The 22504-nt window shown below is 53.1% G+C and overlaps 1 protein-coding gene across 4 annotated transcripts in view; it reads right to left on the bottom strand.

The window, feature by feature from the left end:
* Positions 1 to 498: 498 nt before the first annotated feature.
* CLIP2 (CAP-Gly domain containing linker protein 2) overlaps positions 499 to 22504 on the bottom strand; it is an 80088-nt gene continuing 58082 nt past the window's right edge. For 2 of the 4 annotated variants that reach the window (XM_081557980.1, XM_081557979.1), the window contains exons 9-17: positions 21563 to 21667; positions 18706 to 19641; positions 16071 to 16128; positions 13314 to 13397; positions 12032 to 12188; positions 10344 to 10503; positions 8410 to 8601; positions 7832 to 7894; positions 499 to 2541 (exon numbers count right to left, since the gene is read on the bottom strand). In XM_081557980.1, coding sequence (XP_081414106.1) covers positions 2530 to 2541; positions 7832 to 7894; positions 8410 to 8601; positions 10344 to 10503; positions 12032 to 12188; positions 13314 to 13397; positions 16071 to 16128; positions 18706 to 19641; positions 21563 to 21667 — 1767 coding nt within the window. In that variant the 3' untranslated portion in view covers positions 499 to 2529. The remainder of the gene's footprint in view (positions 2542 to 7831; positions 7895 to 8409; positions 8602 to 10343; positions 10504 to 12031; positions 12189 to 13313; positions 13398 to 16070; positions 16129 to 18705; positions 19642 to 21562; positions 21668 to 22504) is intronic. The other 2 variants (XM_081557981.1, XM_081557982.1) reach the window with 1 other exon arrangement.

Below are 22504 nucleotides of genomic sequence, written 5' to 3'. Positions count from 1 at the left end.
TGCACAGCCTGCAAAATGACCATAAAGCTGGCAAAACAGTGATTATGTGATTTAAAGACATCTTACTGCAGGAGACAGCATTAGCTGTCTTAAGCGTTCTCACTGGACTCATCAAATTTGTTAGCTGATCCGTCACTATTTTGTACAGGGGAGACTTCGATTTTTCCTTGTGGGCCCACTTAAATCTCCAACAGATTCAAATCCAAACCCTCATGCCTCTCTGGCAGCCTCACCTGGCTTCCACAGCTGCCCCCTTTCTCTGGTTCTCTGCCGCTTTTGTTGAGCTCCCTCTTCTCGGACAAGGCAGCTCACTTCCACACTTGTTCCACACCAGGCCCCCTGAGGCCCTTATCAGCCATTCACATTTGAGTAAGAATTAGCTAGCAGTCCACCAGGAACAGGATCAAGTCAGACTCCTGGCACCTGGGTGTTCATGAACTAGGAGATGTTGTGGGGAGGCCACGAGGCCCACAGAGAGAGAAGCAGAAACTGTAGGGGTCCTGGACCTCAGTCACAAGCTTTATTGTCTCGAGCACGGACTCGCCACACTTCAACAATTCCACTTTGGGGGAGGGAAGGGGAGGGTGCAGGAGGGCTTGGGGAGGGGCACGGCTGAGCACACACTGGGCAGGCGCAGATGCTCATGGGGAAAGCGCTTGCCACCTGCCAGCCCATCCCGGGGGGCTCAGCTCCTCTCAGAGTGGGCTTTTGGCTGTTAGTAGACTAATCAGTGCCTCCAGTGGGCAGGGCAGCTGCCTGATTTTGCTGGAAAGAGTAGTATTTGACTCTGGGTTAAGCCACTACAGCATTGCTTCTAGACCGTTGTTAATGAAACCGCATGCAAGAGCTACCGAAAGCCAACGGGGAGCGAGGAGGGGCCGATAGGACTAACTGGCCGCCCCCAGGGTGGGCTGCTTTGGGGCAAGGACGTGAAGACCACCCACCTGTATCTGGGAGCACTCAGGGGTGACCTGGGCACCACCTGCATACCTGTCCTGGTGCAAATGGGGAACACTATGCTGGACCATCAGGCACCCCTCTACCCCTAGGGGAGAGGCCCCTAAGCTGGGGGAGGTGGGGCAGGCCTCCATGGAGACGCTGCAGTGCAACGCAACCACCTATGGGTCTCCCGGCTCTAGAGGTGGGGCTTTGGGCAGACTCTGGCTTTCCCATCGCAAACGAGGCTGGAGTAACTTGGCAGGCTTGAGGGGAGGTGGGGAGATTTTTCTTCCCCAATCAATCCTTGGGTTCTTTTCTTGGCTACAGGAGACAGGACTTAAAATGCCCCAGGCAGATGCCTTTACCACTGAAAGGGGGCTGTTGGGCTGTGTGTTCAGATGCGTGTGCGTGGCCATGCCTCCCTGAAGGCTCACACACGTGTACCTGGCTGATTCTGTGCACGATGAGGCTGCAGGCACGTTTGCAGTGTGTGCAGTCGCAGCCCTGCCAGGCCTGGGGCTCCATCCTGGAGCCCGAGGGTGAGCGTCCGCGTGGTCCGAGCATGACTGACTGCAAAGGTCCCACCCACATGGCATGTGCACATGCGTGACCCCTCTGAGTGTGCCTGTGCCAAGGGTCAGAAGGTGTATACGTCAGGGTCTGCATGGGTGAATCTGCCGGGAGGCCGGTTTCAGAACATTAAGTCAACCCGGGGGACGGCATATGACCTACCAGTCAAAACACACCCAAAGGGCTGGTTTGGAGCCTCCCTGTGACCTCCCTGCCCCAGCTCCAAGCCAGGTCTCTGGGGATGGGTGGGGGAAGGGAAGGGGCTTCCAGACTTTCCTAATACTGTGGCTCCTGGCCTTGGGGACCACCCTCCGGACAGCAGCAGTGTGGAGCTGCGTGTGCGCTGGGGTCAGAGCGAAGAACCCACCTCCCAGCACTTTGAACCCAGGGCCTTGCTGGGCAGACGGGCTGAGGGGAACTTGTACCACTGTTTGAAAGAGGCTCAGTGTGTGGGGACAAGAAGCCCTGGGGACTGCCTTAGTCTGGAAGAGGCTGCAGAAAAGGGGGTCTCCTCCTGCCTCCTAATGACGGGACTTCTCTCCTTGGTGCCTGAAGGGGAAGCCAGGGCCCTCCTCTGGCCCCTTCCTGGGACAATGGCTCTCGGGGGTCTGAGAGGGACCCCCACGAGAAGGAGGGGAAGAAAGCGAGTGGGGACATGCCCAGGGGCCAAGACGGTCCTCAGGGCAGCGCCTTCTGGGGAGAGGGGCCTGTTCGGATCGCCCCGGCCTCCCCAAGCCAACGCCAGAAACTGCCGGGTGTCCAGGGCGTCCAGGCTGCAGGTCCCAGGGGCTAGGCCAGGCCTGTACTGCTCTCCATGGAAGGTCGTACTTGAGGAAGCCACCTGGTCCGGCAGGGGGGTCGGGGGGTGGGGGATTGTCCACGGCGGTGGGTAGGTCATTGTTACAAACACTGTTCTCGTCTTCAAAGTGACAGTCCTGCCCCCTGCCTGGAGGGGGCGCCGCCGGGGCAGGCTGGAGGGGCTCTGGTCTGGACCGGGCTGCTCCACGGTGTCCCTCAGGGTCAGTGCTTGTCCTGGAGAGAGCAAGGGCTTGGTCAGCAAGGGACTCAGGAGGCTCAGAGGCAAGTGGCAGAGGGGGTGGGGTGGGGCTGGGGGAGGAGAACCGGCCAGTGCCAGGTAGTGGGAACAGCAGGTGCAAAGGCCCTGAGGCAGGAGCACTTTCTGTGCTGAGCGTTTGGGGCACAGAGTGACAGGAAGCAGGGTGGGAGCAGTTTATGGGAAGCTGAAGGAAAGAGGCGAGAGCAGGCAGGATTTACAAAGAGCTCCGAGGGCCTGCGTGGAGGCTGGATCCGAGGAAAGAAAAACTGGTGTTGAGACTCCAAGCCTCAGTTTTCACATCTGTAAACTGGGATGACCCCCGTGTGCCTCGCAGGACAAAGCCACACAAGGTCTGGACATAAACTCCCAAGGGGCCCAATATGGGCGGCTCCTCTGCAGACACATCTCCGACAGGTCCTGCTACAGCTTCCTGCTTCTACCCTACTCTCAGGTCTGGTGAGGGGTCCCCACCTCCCCACATCCATCTCTCTCTGCTTCTCACCCCCAGGGCCAGGCCCTCGGCAGATGCTGTGGCCAGGGTTCTCTGGTCTCCAGGGGAGTGCCTGCAGCCATGGCTCCATTGCCTGAGTTGGAAGGACAAGCCTTCTTTCCTCCAGCCCAAGGTCACACTGGCCCAAGGTCACACAGGGAGCCAGGGACAGAGCCTAACTGGGCTGGCACCTGGGCCCCAGGTGGGCTCTCTAACACTGCAGGAGAATGGCAGGAGCTAACTGTGGGGTGTGGGCCACCAGACACCCCCTTAATACAGAACCCAGCAAAACACATTCCCAGCAAAGGAGTCAGGCCCATGAAAGTCCTGGGAAACCAATTTTCCACCCACAATTTTATAAAACGTAGACTTTACAGAGACGGCTTAAGAAAGAAAGAAGATGCTATGTTTAAAATATTCAGTTGAAAAAAAAACCAGGAGGTGAACTTGAATATTAGAGCATGCTTTGTTGCTGTTCAGTCGCTAAGCTGCGTCCGACTCTTTGTGACCCCATGGACTGCAGCACGACAGGCTTCCCTGTCCTTCACCATCTCCCGGAATTTGCTCAAACTCGCATCTGTTGAGATGGAGCACTCTATCTACTCCATTACATAATTTAGGGAGCGGTGCAGTGGTTAGGATTCCACCCTTCCACTGCAGGAGGCCAGCTTAGATCCCTGGTTGGAGAACCAAGATCCCACAAGCAGTGTGGTATGGCCAAAAAAACTAAAATGAAATAATTTACGTGGTACTTTGCAACCATCACAATAAAGACGGCTCAGGCAAGATTCATAGACCGATGATGAATCCAGGGGGCATTTGAGTCAGGAACAGAGAATTCACAAGGTCTTCCAAGGTCTCCACTGAATGTTCATTCAGAAAGAACCAGTAACCGTACAGTAGGAGTCAGACAACACCTTGACCAGGTGGTTAAGATTCACACCTGGAATGAAGGGCAGATGGACATCACATGCCCCAGTCGTGATGCCTGGAGAAGAACATGACCTTGACCGAGTATTTCAGCCTGAACTGCAGAACCCGGCTCTAATCACCCCAAAGGACAGTCAAACCCCAAAGGAGGAATCTTCTATTAAGCAAAGAGGGAGGGATTGTGTTTCAAAAATGCCAATGTCATAAAAATCCAAGCGAAATGGAGGAAATGTTCCAGATGCAAGGAGACTAAAGAAGACATAACAAGTAAATGCAACAAGCGTCATTAACCTTAGATTGGACCCTGGACTGGGGCAGGGAGAGAGCCGTGAAAACACGCCAGGGTCAACTGAAGAAAACAGGTAGGGAGTGTGATTGGCTATATTAACAAACCTCATAACAGCATGACATTTGCTGAGATTAATAACTGTACTGTGTTTACGTAAAATCATGCCCTATTTCTCAGGGAATACAGACTGAATATACAATTATACTCAAATGGTTCAGAAAAATATTACATGCATATAACACACATCTACACACAGAGAACAAAAAGTAAAGCAAATGGGGCAAAATCTTAACCACATGTTACGGGGGGAAAGGAGAGCTGATGTTCTAGGTGCTATTTAGTTTTAGTTTGTATCTGTGTATAGGTATTTGTGGGCTTCCCTGGTGGCTCAGCGGTAAAGAATCCGCCAGCAAGGCAGGAGACGCAGGTTTGATTGCTGGGTCAGGAAGATCCCCTGGAGGAGGGCATGGCAACTTACTCCAGTATTCTTGCCTGGAGAATCCCCATGGACAGAGGAGCCTGGTGGACTACAGTCCATGGGGTCACAAAGAGTCAGATAGAACTGAGTAACTAACACTGTCACTTTCAGTTATTTATTTATTTGGCTGCACCAGGTCTTAATTGCAGCACGAGGGATCTTAAGTCTTCATTGTAGCCTGTGGGGTTTTCTAACTGTGGCCTGTGGGATCTAGTTCCCCAACCAGGGGTCGAACCAGGGCCCTCTGCACTGGGAGCTCGGAGTCTTTGCCACTGGACCACCAGGAAAGTCCCTCTAGGTGTTTTTTTTTTTTTTAATTCTTGTAACTTCTTTGCCGATTAAAAATTATTTCTAAATAAAAAGAATGTATAGGGACTTCTCCTGGTGGTCCAGTGGTTAAGACTTTGCCTTCCCACGCAGGACGTACAGGTTTGATCCCTGGTCAGGAAGCTAAGATTCCACATGCCTTGGGGTCAAAAAACCAAAACATAAAACAGAAGCTAACATTGTAACAAATTCAATAAAGACTTTACAAATGGTCCACATTAAAAAAAAAAATCTTAAAAATACAATTGTAAAAAAAAGCAAGATTATGTATTAGTCGCTCAGTCATGTCTGATTCTTTGCGCCCCATGGACTGTAGCCCGCCAGGCTCCTTTGTCCATGGAATTCTCCAGGCAAGAAAACTGGAGTGGGTTGCCATTTCCTCCTCCAGGGGATCTTCCTGACCGGGGATCAAACTCGGGTCTCTTGCACTGGCAGGCAGATTGTTTACTGTCTGAGCCACCAGGAATAAAAATTTTTTTTAAAAAGTTAATGTGTACATAGGTTTATAGACATATATACACACACACTATGAACTGTGGAAAATTCTTAAAGAGATGGGAATACCAGACCACCCGACCTGCCTCTTGAGAAACCTGTATGCAGGTCAGGAAGCCACAGTTAGAACTGGACATGGAACAACAGACTGGTTCCAAATAGGAAAAGGAGTACGTCAAGGCTGTATATTTTCATCCTGCTTATTTAACTTAAATGCAGAGTACATCATGTGAAATGCTGGGCTGGATGAAGCACAAGCTGGAATCAAGATTGCCGGGAGAAATATCAATAACCTCAGATATGCAGATGACACCACCCTTATGGCAGAAAGTGAAGAGGAACTAAAAAGCCTCTTGATGAAAGTGCAAGATGAGAGTGAAAGAGTTGGCTTAAAGCTCAACATTCAGAAAACTAAGATCATGGCATCTGGTCCCATCACTTCATGGGAAATAGATGGGGAAACAGAGGAAACAGTGTCAGACTTTATTTTGGGGGGCTCCAAAATCACTGCAGATGGTAACTGCAGCCATGAAATTAAAAGACGCTTACTCCTTGGAAGGAAAGTTATGACCAACCTAGATAGCATATTAAAAAGCAGAGACATTACTATGCCAACAAAGGTCCATCTAGTCAAGGCTATGGTTTTTCCAGTAGTCATGTATGGATGTGAGAGTTGGATTATGAAGAAAGCTGAGTGCCGAAGAATTGATGCTTTTGAACTGTGGTGTTGGAGAAGACTCTTGAGAGTCCCTTGGACTGCAAGAAGATCCAACCAGTCCATCCTAAAGGAGATCAGTCCTGGGTGTTCATTGGAAGGACTGATGTTGAAGCTGAAACTCCAATACTTTGGCCACCTGATGCAAAGAGTTGACTCATTGGAAAAGACCCTGATGCTGGGTAGGATTGGGGGCGGGAGGAGAAGGGGACGACAGAGGATGAGATGGCTGGATGGCATCACCAACTCGATGGACATGAGTTTGGGTAGACTCCGGGAGTTGGTGATGGACAGGGAGGCCTGGCGTGCTGCGATTCATGGGGTCGCAAAGAGTCGGACACAACTGAGGGACTAAACTGAACTGATACACACATATAACAATCTTCGTTATTTGCAGGAGTTCTGTTCTATAGAATCAAACTGTCATGGAACCAGCAAAAACTCAACCATTGCTCCCAGTGGAAATACAAGGTTCCTGCAAATCTCTGATCTGACATTTTCATCGATCAATCAACAGGTAACCATGTTTCATGCGTGCTTCTGTTTAAAACACTTCACTGAATATATATTGTTGACTCATTAATAATGAACTCAAGGCCGGCAGCACTATAACTCATGCCTGAATGGAGCTTCTCTAAAGTATTTTCTGGAAGGCACGTTGCAGCCTTCCTGCCCTTAGGAACACTAGACGGCTCTTCCAGAACACAAGATGACGCTTGGGGGCCATTTTAAACAGTGGAAATCACCAAGAAAAAAAAGGATGAAAATGTGAGAAACGTGTCACTAAATAGACCATGAAAAGGATGCTTGTTTGCAGAATGTTTGTACAAGCATGCTGTTTTGTGCAAGCTCATCTGGGAACGTGCCATGTCTCAGGCGATTCCATTATTCTCTGCTCTGTATGTGCCCATGAATGACCACAAAAGTGCTGTCAGTGGGGAGTTTGGGGTTACAGATAAATGTTACCAAGCAGGTGAGTTTGCAAACAGGGAATAGTTCGGACTGGCTGTACATGTGGACATACATACACATATGCACATGTGCATGCTGAGCAAAGTTCAGGAAGTATGTCACTTAAAAATGTCAACCTTGGTCATCTCTGGGTAGAAGAGCTACTGGTGAGTGTTTTTTTTTCCTGGCCATGTTGCACAGCTTGTGGGATCTTAGATCCCTGACCAGAGATCAAACCTGTGTCCCCTGCAGTGGACGTGTGGAGTCCTAACCACTGGAGCACCAGGAAATGTCCAATGTTTTCTTCCTTATGTATTTTTGAGTTTTTTCCCAAAAGTTTCCCAATAGCACATATTATTTTATAAGAAAAGGTTGTTTTGGAAAGAGGAACAAGGTTAAAAGAGCAGGATGGGAACTGAATCAAGTTTGACTCCACGGCCCCTCCTCTATGAGCGACCCAAAGGCTCTTGCAAAATGTGTCTTTGTACTTTTGGTGCCTTTTCAAAGTTTCCTCTCCAGAGAAGTCAGCCTGTACGCGAGGTCCGTGGGAGTGACAGAGCAAACCCCCCCGGGGTCAGGGTGCCCCTCACCTCTTGTTTGTGGGCCTTGTCTTGCTGGTGGATGCCGTTTGCAGAACCGGAATTGCCGACGGCCTGTTAAAGAGTCAAGGGCGAGAAGCTGAGCCAGGTTCACCAGACAGCATTTCCCGGTTCGTCCACTAGATGGCGAGATCTTCCCAACGGGACCATCTCAGGCTCGGAACTCCGAGCGTGTGTATGTGAGCGCTAAGTCACTTGAGTCGTGTCCCACTCTGTGCGACCCTATGGACCATAGCCTGCCAGGCTCCTCTGTCCATGGGATTTCCCAGGCAAGAATACTGAAGTGGGTTGCCATGCCCTCCTCTACGGGATCTTCCCTACCCAGGCATCGAACCCGTGTCTCTGTGTCTCCTGCACTGCAGGTGGGTTCTTTACCATCAGTGCCACCTGGGAAGCCCGGAACTCTGAGCAGAGCCCATCAAAATGGGGAAATCTAGGCTCTCAGGACAAGGCTGCATCTCCACCCTTCGTCTGAGCTCCTCAGAATAAAGCCACGGGCCCCTCGGGCTGGGACTTCCAGGGGGCAAGGCTGAAGCTCTCCCCCCAGACCTGGGGGGCACCCAGCTCACCTGGGACTTGTCGGGGCAGCTCCTCATGGCCTCCACGAGCCTCTCCACCTGCTGAGCCTGGTCCAGCGCGTCCCGTAGCGCGTCCTCCGTGCTTATCAGCTGGTGCTGCAGCCGCAGGAGCTCTGGTGCCGAGGACGAGGACGGGTCGATGAGGGAGTAGCGCCTCTGATCCGACAGGGACTTCTCTTTGTCCTGGAAGCAGCAGGAGAGAGGACGAGTGTGTGTGTGCGCGCGCGCGCGCGTGTGTGTGTAGAGAGGAAGAGTGTGTGTGTGTGCGCATGCATGCATGTGTGTGTGTGTGCATGTACGTGCTACGGGAGGGTGACCTCTTCTCTGGGCAGGAAACTTGTCTGTCCCACGTCATCTCTGGGTCTGGCCTGGGCATCACCAGGATGCCCCTCAGGCCTCCCCCCTCACCTGAGGGTCCCCACAGAAGCATCTTTCCTGCTCCCTGCCCTGGATTCCCAGGTTCTATTAGATGCCCCATGTTTTCCAAGTCTCCAAACCTAGTACCCCTCCCTCCACTCTTTCCTTCCTGTATCCCCCTGACTCCCTCCACACTGTCTTACGTGGGTCCTTCCTCTTTACCCCTAGACCACCTACAGCCTCATCCCCTGAACCCCTCCTCAGAAGCCCCCACCGCCCGCCTCAATAGGACATTCCTTCCCTTCTCTTCCAAATGCTCCGCAGCTGCCCCCGCCCACCACGGTACCGGAGATGGGCAGACCACAAACCCTCCCTGCACTGCCCTCCTTGGGCGGGTGCTTCTATGTCCTTCTGCTCTGCTCTGATCCTCTACCCAAGCCTCCCTCTCCATCCAAACCTCCCTCACTTCAGGAGGTTTCTAACCACCAAGCGCACCTCTAGTTCACTGTGGTGCTGGGGATGGTACAGGGGGGACAGGGGAGAGACTGGTCACGTGTAAACTTGACCAGCTTGTGGTTCATGGAGACAGCGTGGCTCCACCTCCTCCATGCAGCTCTGGCAAAATCTTGGAATGGTAACTCCCAAGTCCCCACCAGCCCCGGGGTCTTGGTTTCCAAGTTATGCCCAGGCTCACAGCACCATGAGGACCACAGAGGGGTCTGTAACCACTCTCTGGTGGGTAGACCTGCCAAGACTGAAAGGGTGCAGGGCAGCTGGGCCCAGTGGTCCCCACGCCCACAATCTCAGTGCAGAGAGAATAATGGACATCCCCCTCCCTTAACCCTGCAGGTCTAGGGCTGCTCCTGCGGCAGCAGGCCAGTCTTGGGCTCTCCTCCAGCCTGCGAGGACCCTCTTCTTCCATCTCCTCCAGTGTGGCTGAACCCCTGTGGCTGGGCAGGTGGGCAGTGAGAGGCTTTGGAGCAGCTTCCCCTGACAGTAGGCTCCTGGACCTAACCTGTACACACCCTGGAGTTGGCCAGGCCCAGGAACGGGCCACAGGCTTGTCTTGAATGCTGACCAGTGGGGGATGGAGTGGGATGGTTCTGTCCTGCGCTACCAGCCTACCCCACCTGCACTTCTGGGGACTCCGCTTAGTCAGGCCTCTGTTTCCCTCTCGTCCCTGAGATGGATGCATGAATCGCCACTGCGGGACCCTGAACAAGGAGCTGGCTTCTGGTTGATTACTTCCCTGGATGGGGAGCTCACCACCTGGCGGTAGGCCACCCCACCTCTGGACTGGTCAGATTCTTAGGAAATCTTCCTTTGCATTGCATCACCCAGACAGCCACACAACCAGCCGTGATGTCTACAAAAGGGGCTTCCTGTGGCCCTTCCACCAGCCACACTGCTGACCCTGCCAGTGGTTCTAGGGGATTTTGAACCCTCACTGTGACTTGGCAGTCCCTGGGGTGGCTCCAGGAGGTCACCAATCCCCATGGCCTGACAGCAGGTCGCCCCAGCCCCTCCCTGGTGTCCCCCATCCCCTGGCCACCCCCTTCCCCATGTACCAGCCCGGTCAGCTTTTCCCGCAGGACCCGGATGTCATCCTTGAGTTTCTGTTCCTTGATCCGCCACTCGGCCTTGTGGACCTCACGGCTCAGGTCCCTCTCGGGCCCCGGGGAGTGGCGATTGGCCTCCAGCAGCAATACCCGCAGTTCGTTCAGGCTCCTGGAGGGGGGCAGGGGTGCACAGAACTGCAGTCAACCTGGGTCCCTCAGCTCTCGTGCTCCACAACTGGCCAGGTGCCTGAGACTGGCCACCCCAAGGGGGATACCGGCTACTAAGACACAGCATCTGTGCCAGGAGGGCCCAGAGAGGAAGTGTGAGGCTTGAAACCACAGCTGGAGAGATTTGGGTTTGGGAATCAGACAGTCAAGAGGACTCAGCCTTTCTTAGAATTTTTTTGAAGGTTTTTTTTTTTTAAAGAGAATATAATATTTGTTTAATTAAAAATAGTACAGAAGTAGAAATATAATGTTGTATACACAAAACTTATATAATGTTATAAATAAATGTAACTTCCATAAAATACTTTTTATTTTATTTACTTATTTTAAAAAATATTTATATATTTATTTGGCTGCATCAGGTCTTGGCTGTGGCGCACAGGCTTAGTAGTTGCAGCACACAAGCTTGTTGCTGTGCGGTTTATGGGATATTAATTCCCCGACTAGGGATTAAACCTGTGTCCCCTGCGCTGCAAGGCAAACTTTTAACCACTGGACTACCAGGTAAGTCCCAATAAAATACATTTTTAAGGTAATAATAAAATTAAATTAAATAAAAAATAAAGCATTTATCCAAGAGAGCTCGTGGGGCAAGACATTTTAAATACCTGCTATCAAATAAGTTTTACTTCCTACATCAACTCTGGAAGTAGCTGCCTGGAATACTGTGGTAAGACTGATTCTGAGGCCACATCTGGGCATTGCAGAAAAAGACTGCAGTGATCAATTAGCAATGGCAGAGGCTGGGAGAAAATGACACACCCCTTCTTAGCTCTTCCCCTTGCCAGAATCTATTTTAGAGGAGGGGAAAACTCCCTCTCTAGGTGGCCATGGGTAGTTAAGAATAAAGTAGAAGTTTGCTGGCACTGATCCTTTCCCTTCCTTCCTTCTTCCTACTCTGAATGATGGCACCTGATGGCTGGAGCTTCAGCAGCCACCCTGCAACCATGAGGAAGAGTCCATGAGGAAGAGTCTAACAGAACCCAAGAGAACAAAGGTGTTGGCATTGGTACCTTGAGCCACTGAACCAAATGCCAGCTGTAGCTACCTCCAGATTTCTTGTTATGTGAGGAAAATAAATCTCTACTCGTTTAATCTGCCGACACATTTCTAGCTGGTCTCCCATTCCCATCCTAAGTACCAAAGAAGCAACGAGCAGCTCGTGGTGGCCTACATCAACCAAGGAGGGCTTCAAGGAAGAGGAGGTGGGAGTCCTCAATAATTTTTAAGAGTTTCAAGGGGTCCCCAAGACCAAGATATTTGGGAACCACTGATCTTTCCTATGAGCTCTGCTTGGAGAACTGTGTTAAGAAGGATTCTGAGGCTTTGTTGGAGCTTAGCAGCAGACAGTATGGTGATCACTGGTGATACCAGGTCTATCCCTGCCTCGCCTCCAAAAAAGACTGGGTACTATTAGCTGGGTGGAGTGAGGGTCAGGCTGGTCTGACCACTGCCCACGGCTGACTCACCGTTCTTTCCGGAGCAGCTCCTGGCTGATGAGGACCAGCTGGCCCGAGGCATCGTGGGTCTTCCGGGACACGGCCTCCAGCTCTGCTTCCAAGCGCCGCTTCTCTTTCTGGAGGGTGTCCGCCTTCTTCTCCCCCGACCTGCACTTGCTCTCCAGTGCTGAGGCCAGCCAGCAGGGCAGGGAGGGAGAGGGTTGGGATCGCCACGGGAATCTGTCCCACTCGGGGGCCAAGGCCCGGGCAGGGAGCAGGCTTTCCCAGGGAGAGGGGGGTGTTAACAGGGACACGCTCCACTGAGCGGACCTCTCTCATCCAGCAGGCCAGGCAGCAAGGGGCCGAGAAGAGCTACTTAGGAAAAGCAGACCACGGCCCCACACAGCAGCCGGGCCCTCGGGTGTCAGGAAAGCAGTCCAGCCTTCGAGAGACAGGGCCTTGGCGTCTACAGTGTCGCCTGGATGAGGGAAATCTACAACTTCACCTTGGCCCCGGAGGAATCTGAGGTCAACTGACCTTTGTCGGGACCCATTAAGCCACGTAAACATGATGGGGAGTGGACAGAAGGGGGGGTGAGAACCATTTCCTAGGATGGGGGCTGACTCACGGGCACCACCACTGGCATTCTGGTGGACAAGAAGCAGGGCCAGTTTGTCACCAAGTCACAGATTCCAGACCCCCTACCATTCCCCCCGCCCCCACTAGGCTACCCTCTGGCTTCATCCTCATTTCCCCTGGGCCTTGTCTTTTGCTGCAGCCAAAGTCCTTCCCCTCGCAATTCTGAAATCCTGGTATTTCTTCCAGGGGCTGGTGCCCAAATACTATACCAAAAGGTAGAGAGATTGAAACCCAGGGGTCTTCAAGCCCAGAAAGAGAGAAGTCGTGATGCAATTGCAGAACACAGGGAACAGAGACCTGGCTCTGGGGAGAGAAGGTGGCTGGGGTCCCCCATTTGTTTTTTGAGGCTGTGCCATTCGGCCTATGGGATCTTCGTTCCCCTACCATGGATCAAACTACTGACTCCTGCATTGGAAGCGCAGAGTTCTAACCACTGAACCGCCAAGGAAATCCCTGGGGCCCCCACTTATATTACAGATTAAGTGTGGGCTACTGCTCCCCTCTCACCGCTGCCCAGGTGGAAGTCCAGTGCAGGCCAACTGGGCCAGGCTGACTTCTCCTCGAGGCAGAGTGGGGAAGGGCACCCTGACCAGCGTCATCTCCCCCTCCCCTGCTGGACTGGCACATGGCCCAATGAAAGCCCCCGCATCTGCCCTGAAGGAGGGAGACTTACCACTTACTTGGGCCCTGAGCATCTCGGTCTGAGATGTTAAGGCTGTCACCTCTTTGTCCCTCTTGTTCAGCTTGTCCTGCAGGCCTGGGGAGAAGGGAGATATGAGGGGCCATCAATACCCCAGAGCCAACACTGCAGTCCGGTGGACGAGGGGGTGGCCCTCCCATCCAAACCCTAAAATGACATCACACTTGGCCTCCAGAGTCCAAGTTCTTTCTCAAGACAGTCGACCTTCTGGGTGAAGTGAAAGTCGCTCAGTCGTGTCCCACTCTTTGCAATGCCATGGACTACACAGGCCATGGAATTCTCCAGGCCAGAACTAGAGTGCATAGCCTTTCCCTTTTCTAGGGGATGTTCCCAACCCTGGGATTGAACCTAGGTCTCCCGCATTGCAAGCAGATTCTTTACCAGCTGAGCCACACAGGAAGCCTGGGTAACCCACCCTGAAGAAGAGGTGCCAGTGTTGTATGGTCTTGAGCAACTTAACTCTCAGACTCTCAACTTCCTCAAGTGAAAAATGGGGCTAATAAAGGTGCCCACATCACTTGGCCACATGCATTCAACACTGGATAGCCCAGGACAGTCATGAAAAAGATGCATGGAAAGTTCTAGAAATGTATTAACTTTCTGTACATTAATTTATAAAGTCAATGTGATGCCAGTAAAATGCCAGCCAGACTGTAATTTTTGTGGAATCAGATAAGCTAATTCTAAAATCACTCAGAAAAAAATTTTTTTAAATAAGTAAATAAAAATTTTAAAAAAGGAAAAAAATTTAAATAAAATAAACAAAGTCACTTGGAAAAATAAGCATGATCAGCCAAGAGTATCTGGCAAAAAATAAAAAACTTCAAAGAATTAAACACACAGTTACCATGGGTGTGCGTGCTCAGTTGCTGAGCTGTGTTTGACTTTTTGTGAATCCATGGACAGTAGCCCACCAGGCTCCTCTGTCCATGCAATTTTCCAGGCAAGAATACTGGAGCGGGTTGCCATTCCCTTCTCAGGGGATCTTCCTGACCTGAGTCTCCTGCATTAGCAGGCGGATTCTTTACCACTGTGCCACCAGGGAAGCCTGCAATTCCTATACAATTTAACAATTCCCCTCAAAGAGCTGAAAACAGGAACTCAACAAATACCCCCACATGCACACTTATAGCTGCACTATTCACAATGGCTGAAAGGCGGAAGCAACCCAACTGTCCATCGACAGGTGAATGGATAACAAAATTGGGTGCATGCATACGATGGCCTATTGGTCACACATGGGAATGAAGCACTGACCAGTGCTATAACGTGGATGAACCTTGAATATATTATGCAAAGTGAAATAAGCCAGACATAAAAGGCCACATGTTATATGATGCTATCTATATGAAATATCCAGAAGAGGCAAATCCATAGAGACAGAAAGCAGATTAGCAGTTGTCAGCAGCTGCAATGAGGGGAAAATAAGAGAATGACTGATAATGCATATGGGGCTTGCTCTTGGAGTGATGAAAAAGTTTTGGAACTAGACAGAAGAGATGATTGCACAACACTCTGAATATATCAATGCCCCTGAATGGTCTGCTTTAAAATGGTTGATTTTATTTAAATTCTGTCTCAATTAAAAAAAAAAAAAGGTGGAAGGGGGGACTTCCCTAGTTGTCCAGTGGCCAAGACTCTGTGCTCCCAATGCAGGACACTCAGGGTTCAACCCCTGGTCAAGGAATTAGATCCCATATGCTGCAACTAAGACCCAGCAAAGACAAATAAATAAAAAAAGAACAGCTGAGGGAATTTTGAGAAAACAGAGCCGAAGACCAGCCTTGCCAGTAACTGAAATATAAACGAAGCTTCAAAACACTGTAAAAGCGGTGCATGAACAGACAGATAGGTCGTTGGAAAAGAATAAAAAATCTAGAAAGAGTCAATTTCCTGATGGAATTTAAAGATTTGGTAAGTCTGGTTCATTCAAATCAGTGGAAACAGGGAGATGAGATTTTCAAAAATGGTGCTGGGGTAAGTGGGCAATCTTGGGGGAAAAAATAAAAGCGGATCCTTACCTCACACCTGGAGTAAGAATTCGACATGAATCAGAGATTCACACAGAAAAAGAATAAACCCAAGATCCCAAGAATAAAAGATTGATTTTAAAAAATCTACATGGCAAGGGACTTCCCTGGTGGTCCAATGGTTAAGACTTTGCCTTCCAATGCAAGGTGTGTGGGTTCGATGCCTGGTTGGGGAGCAATATTGTAAAACTTTTAAAATGGTCCACATCAAAAAATACCTTGAAAAAAAGAAAAATAACAAAACCAAACACACAATCAAGTTCTCAATAAATAGCCTTCGCCCTCCTCCCTCGGGGGGTGAGTGGCTGGTGCCCTCCTCCCGCGGGGGGTGAGTGGCTGGTGCACGCAGCAGGCAGCTCTTGCTTGTGTGTGCTATGTCACTCAGTCGTGTGCAACTCTTTGTGACTCGATGACTGTAGCCCGCCAGGCTCCTCTGTCCATGGGATTCTCCAGGTAAGAATACTGCAGTGGGTTGCCATCGCCTCCTCCAGAGGATCTTCCCAACCCGGGAATTGAACCCATGTCTCTTACATCTCCTGCACTGGATGGTGGATTCTCTACCACTAGTGCCACCTGGGAAGCCCAAGCAGCTTTTACCAAATACCAGATGATGCAAAACAAAGTTGAACCCAGCTTGGAGGCAAAACCCACCAGTCTTTCCCCAAAACCCCGCATCCCGCCCAGTCCAGTGGCCACTCACCCTCCACAGTCTCCTTCATCCTGATCTTCTCCCCTGAAATGTCGTTGGACTCAATCATCTGAAAGGAGAGCCCTGTAAGGGGGATGCTCGCCTCCCCATCTCGGCCCCCAGCCCCAGCCATCTCACCTCTCCCCAATTCAAGGAGACTTTCATGGACTTGCTGCAGCAGGGGCACAGGTGTTCTCGGTCTGGTTTCCCTGACAAGAGGACCCCCGCTCTGCTGCCAGGGCCCCCCAAGGCTGCTTATATAGCATCCATGTGATCACTTCCTGTCCTTTCTTGTTGGCAAATGTCTATCTTATTAAACAGATGTCTCCTTCCTGGGGATGCCTACAGAGATCGGTCCTGGGACTCTGTTTCCACCATTATCCAGAGGCAAGACTCCCAGCCTCGGTTTCCCATCCATAAAACAAGAATCGACTGCCATGGGGCAGCGTGTGCAGAGCACGCCCAGAGACAGCTCCCAGAGGGACTTCAAGAAATGCTACTTTCTTTCTCTGTGTGCGTGCGTGTGTGCTAAGTCATTTCAGTCGTGTCTGACTCTGCGCGACCCTATGGACTGTAGCCCACCAGGCTCCTCCGTCTATGGGATTCTCCAGGCAAGAATACTGGAGTGGGCTGCCATGCCCTCCTCCAGGGGATCTAACACTTCCTTTAAAAAACAAACCCAGAAGCAAAGAAGCAAAAAATCAACTAAGAAAAAAAAAATCTGCATGGCAAACATCAACGGGCTCCTGGCTGCTTCTTGGCAGAAATTTCTGGCTTCCTGCACAAGCGAAGCTGGCCATCCTCTGAGCCTGCAGTTTGCCAGACCCTAGCACTGTGTGTCAGGGCAGCACAGAGTTGAGCAGGCAGTCACCTCCATCCGCCTGCCCCTCATACCTCTGCTCATACATCCCCAGCCCTGCTTCAGCCAGTCTGGCGTGATTAACAAAGCCCCCTAGGTCTTTATTCATACACATTGTAGGGAAAACGAGGCACACATTAAACTTTTTTTAAAAGTCCCATACTTACACATGAGAACAAAAATCAAGTTGTCCTTGAACTTAAACCTTTGAATCTGGAGGGCATTTGGGTCCAGACCAAGGTCCCATGTGTGTGGAAATCAATGGGCATTTCTAAGGTCACCACCCACCCCCTGGTGTGAGGTCTGTGACAGAGGGGCAGCAGGCCACCCTGTGGAACCACAGCAACCCCCAACCTCCCTGTTAAGGGAGTCTGGGTCCTGGGGCCCCAGGCCTGACCCTCCTGCCCTGAGCAGCCAACCAAGCCATGTGCACACAGCTAACCTGGGGCTCTTCTCCCCTCTGCCCAGCATCCTGGGAGGGCACTTGCTAAGAGAGGCCCCCGCTTGTGCGAAGGGGGCAGATGGCTGGTACAGCGGAGCCTCAAGGCATGACATGGGCAGGGCTCCTTTTACAAAAAAGGCACCACCTGTATGGAGAACTCCTGAATACTGGTTGTTCAAACACTAAACTCTAGATTAAATGTACAAGGGGAACCAGAAGCTCAAGAACCATTGGGGCTGATAAAAAGGCAACCATCTTGGGGTTTCCCTGGTGGTCCAGTGGTTAGGACTCCAAGTTTCTACTGCAGGGGCCCGGGGTTCGATCTCTGGTTGGGTAGCTAAGACCTTGCAAGCCTCGAGGTGAGGGGGAGGTAGAGGGAGGCAACGCTCTTGCTGCAAACTGCCCCTTCATATAAGATTTTGTCATTCTGGTACTTCTCTGGCCCTTAGGCAGCGGGGTTCGACATGAACCCTGCCACTGATGGGCAACAAACTCCGGGAAAGCTACTCTGCCTTGGAATCTCGGTTTGCTCATCTATGAAATGGAGCCAATATGGACCCTAAGGGAGTCCAGGTGAGATGGGGCATCCTAGGGCCTGCACCAGGTGTGCTGCCCAGAGCCACTCATGAGGCCCTTCCTGGCCCCGCAGGAGCACCCATCCATGACACCTGGGGTCCCGGCCTCCCCAGCGTGCTCAGCTGGGACTTCTAGATTTGGAGTAAAGCTGATACGGGTGGCAGCAGTCTTCCCAGGGTCACACCCCTCTGGCCTTCCAGAGCCCACTCCCAGGACCACTCCCCTACCCCACCGCTCCACTCGGAAAAGTGGCTGCTGGACTGTTGTTCTGTCTCATTGGGACTGGCAAATAGGGGGCCACCCTCAGGTCCCCTAGGTCAGCCCTCGGGTCAGAAATGCAACTCCCTTACCCCTGCCCAGCGGTGGGCAGGGTTTGCCTTCCACATCTCTGCAGCCCAGTGCTGGAGCTCCCAGTACCAATGCTCTGGGGAGGCCTGGGTGCCTGCCAGCTGGGGAGAAGGCTGCTGTCTGTGCCCAGGGACACTCCTCTCCAGGCTGGTCTGTGGGGACCCAGCCAGGTCTGCTCAGACTGCTTGGGGGCCCCATGGTCACTCAGGCCTGCTGCCCTTCTGAGAGAAGGGCCAGGGGCTCCTCCTCTGAGCCAGGTGTCCTCCAATCTCAGACAGGTATGCTCTGGGTAGGGTGGGCAATGAGGATGCTTCCCTGGGCTGCAAATAAAAGGTCAATAGACGCCTGAACCCTCCCCCAGCCAGGCCCTTGAGCCCGGGGCCGCTTGCCGCCCGTGGGCAGGAGGGGCAGCGGCCACCTACGTGGGTGTGCTGGGCCGAACACAGCGACTCGACGGCCTGCAGTCTGTTTTCGGTGACCAGAAGCTTCTCCCGCAGCCTCTCGGCCTCCTGTTTGCTCTGGGCCTCGGAGCGCTGCAGCAGCTCATAGTCCAGCATCTTCTTCTCGGCCAGGGAGATCTGCTCCTTGAGGAACTCGATGGCCTGCGCCTGGCCCTGGTACTCCACGTCCAGCTTCTCCAGCTCGCGCACACGCAGCTCGGCGTCACGGCATTGGTCCTGGGCCTCCTGCAGCTCCAGCCGGTGCTGGCTGGCCTGCACCTCCAGCTGGGCCCGCCAGTGCTGCTGCAGGGCAGCCAGCTCCTCCTGGGCCTCCTGCAGCTTCTGCCGCAGGCCCTCCTTCTCCTTCACGTGCACAGCCGTCTCGATGTCATGCTTGGCCCTCAGGTTGCCCAGCTCCAGCTGGTGCTCCATCTTGATGCCCTCCATCACGGCCTTCAGCTCCCCGATCTCCTTCTGCTGGGCGCCGGGGCCCGAGTTCAGGGTGGCCTTGAGATCCTCCAGGGACTTCTGGTGGTCCGAGGCCAGCGAGTCCAGCTTGGACTTCCAGTTGTCCATGAGGCCCATGTTCTCGCTGGTGGCCTGCTGGACCTTGGCCTTCAGGTCCACCACCTCCTGTGCGTACTTCTCGTTGGCCGCCCGCAGCTTGTCCACCTCTGCCTGGTAGGCCCTCAGCGCCTTCTCATACTTGTCCCTCAGCAGGCCGCTCTCCCGCTGGCGCTCCTTGCTGGCTGACAGCAGCCGCTCCCGCAGCCTCAGGGTCTCGGCGGCCTCGGGGTGGTCGGCAGGCGGCGGGCCGGAGTGGAGCAGGCACTGCTGCAGCTCCTCGATCTCCTCGCGACGCAGGCTCAGCTCCTCCTCCAGCTGCAGCACCCGCGACTTCTCAGCCACCGTGGTCAGCTACCGGGAGAGAGGGAGACCGGGGTCAGCGGGCCACCAGGTGCAGGGGCAGGGGGGCGCGGGAGGACGAGACGGGATGGTCATGGGAAGGACGCCCCATCCCATCTGAGCACCGCCCCCTGCCTTGGGCCCCAGTGATTCGGGGACTCAATGGTCCCCGTTGCCCTAGCCGGCTTGTGACAAATCTGTGGTTAGAAGAAACCGTCTGGGGACTTCTCTGGTGGGTCCAGAGGTTAAGACCCCACATTCCAATGCCAGAGGTGAGGGTTCCATCCCTGATAGGGGATCTGAGATCCTGAGTGCTGCGTGGGGCAGCCAAAAATAAATAAACAAAGGGGCTAAGGAAGAAAGTGGTTGGATGGCATCATCGACTCCCTGGATGTGAGTTTGAGCAAACTCCAGGAGACAGTGAAGGACAGGGAAGCCTGGCGTGCTGCAGTCCATGGGGTCGCAAAGAGGCGGACATGACTGAGAGACTGAACAACAACAAAGAGGGGGGAAAAAAGGAAACCATCTATTTGAGGTTATGGTTTTTTCAAGTTTAAGTTATTTTTAAAGGGTGGACATGACAGAGGGGATTTTGCACTATCCTGCTCTAGAAAAGTCTCAGCTAGAATGAGTGGATTCACAGAAAGGCTGTTTGGAGGGGGTGGCCAAAGGGGGTCTGCCATTTTTATGCCTAATGCAGAAAAGAAAAAATGGCCTCAGACCCACCTTCTGATGGAAAACTCTGAGATCAGAGGCTCTACCTGCCCAAATCCCACTTTGATCAAGTCAGTGGTCACAGATTTGAGAGTAATATATTTGAGAGTTTTAAATCTTTTATAAGCTTAGGGAATTTGCTTCTAAAGGTGACCTTTAGTTCAATAAACATGTTTTTGGTTTTTTAAGTAGGGTTGAACCCTTCCTAGAGGAAGATGCCTCGGTGTGGAGGGCTTCAGCCTGTCAACTGTGACTTGGTTTCTGCAAGCAGCCGCTGTGTACACACATGTGTACTGCACACGCAGTCACCTGGCAATGGCCAGCGTGTGGACAGGGACTGTGTGCGTCTGCAGACACCCACAGGCACACACACACTCACTCGTGTGCTGAGGCCAACCTGCAGAAACTGGTGGTCACCCACCCCACACCCTCACGCTATGTACAGTGGTTTTTGTCAATCAGTGCCGGCTGGCTGTTTAACTCTATCACCAGGGGACCTGCAGCTGGGCTGGCCAGCTGTTTGGAGGTGGACCTGCATAGGAGGCCGGTCCCAGGCGGGCATGGAGGGGTCAGCAGTGTCTACAGACTGGACTCAGACCGTGCCCTGGGACCCGGGGGGACTTCACTCCCACACAGAGCTTTCCCTGACCTAGGAACCACTCATACCCTGGGGCTGGTGGAGAATCATATGCCCTGGGACCCCCCACCCCCCCAAAGTCCCATCACTCCCTCAGCCCCAGGTCCTTCAGGCTAGCTCCCGGTTCCCCCGTGCCATCCTATTGAAGACCTTGGATCCCCAGTCCCCCGACCTCTGCCTTCCCCAGCCTGGGGAGAAGGGAGGGGTGGATGGGTCGTCTACACAAGGGGCGGAATGTTCCCAAGAGCCTCCAGTTTCTGAACATGACAGAGCATTGTCTGGGCAAGGCACGGGTGTGGGGTGGGAGAGGCTCTCACGGGACCTTCCCCAGCCAATGGGACCACGAGCTGGGGCGCAAAGTCCCAGAAAACCAAGACCACCCCCCTGCTTCCAACCAGCATCACAAGGCGAGGAGCACAGAAGCACGTTCCTAAACCGCCACTGCCCTCCTAGAAGGGATGCAAAAGGGAGAAACAAAAACCCAACCCAACTGGGAGGAGAGCAGCCAGAGAGAGAGAAAATAATAAAACAGGGAAGCTGACGGGGGCGCCGGCGGGCCAAGGCGCTGGCGGCGGCGGTTACCCGGTTGTCGGCTAGTTCTCGGAGCAGCCGCTCAGCCTGCGCCTTCTCCAGTAGCAGGTTTTGCTCCAGCTCCCCGATGCGTGCGTGCTCCAGCTGCGTCTGGGTCTGCCCACCCGGGGCGGGTGGCGAGGTGGGGACAGGAGAGACAAGCACAGGCGAGAGGAAGCCGGAGGAAGAGAGAGAAAAGAGAGAGAGAGAGGCAGGTCATCTTCTGTGCGCAGGACAGGAGAGCAGGTGGAAGGAAGAGAGGAGGTCTGGGGAGGTGCCCGCCCCTCACTGTGTCTCAGCCGGATCTGTTTAAGGGCGTAGAACAGGCTGCAGCAACCTTGTCCAAGCCGGCCCCTGGATGGGGTGACAAGGGGCACCCGGGTCCCTTCTGTCACCGTCCCCCCACCACGTGGCCCTTCCCCTCGCAGCTCCTGGCGATGAGCCCCTGCCCACTCCCCACCTCTCATCAGGGAGCCTAGAGCCCCTTTCTCACTTTAGGCACAGAAACCTCAACCCAGGAAACCCCCAGGATGGATGGATGAGTAAACGACCCTAGGATTCCTGGTCCCCAGCCCTGTCCTAAAGGTTGAACCAACTGGAAGGAAGGTTTTCAAATACACCCACACCATCATGATTCCCCCAGCTGGGCTCCTAAGTGGAGGCCGGGCTGTGTCTCCCATCGCCCTGCCCCAACCCCGGCCCCAGCAGTGCCCACTCCCCGGGGCCCCCTGCCATGGACGCCTGGTCTCCCGAAAGCACAAGGGCACTTTTGTCCCAGCTTCACAACACCCGCTTCACACGCTAACAAAGCCCGACATTCTCAGGGCATCCAGGCTGGCATTTCGATTTTACCCCAACAGATCTGTGGGGGCAGCAGGAGGCTCAAGGCTCAGGGCATCCAGAAGGGTCTGGACCCCAAGTTCTCGGCAGGGAAAAGCCAGAGGGTTTGCTGCA

Source organism: Giraffa tippelskirchi, chromosome 13 (assembly GCF_054371585.1).
Source record: "Giraffa tippelskirchi isolate mGirTip1 chromosome 13, T2T-mGirTip1v1.2.pri, whole genome shotgun sequence".
Lineage (NCBI taxonomy): Eukaryota > Metazoa > Chordata > Mammalia > Artiodactyla > Giraffidae > Giraffa > Giraffa tippelskirchi.
The sequence above is the reverse complement of the archived record's forward strand: the minus strand, read 5'-3'. Positions and strand labels throughout refer to the sequence as shown.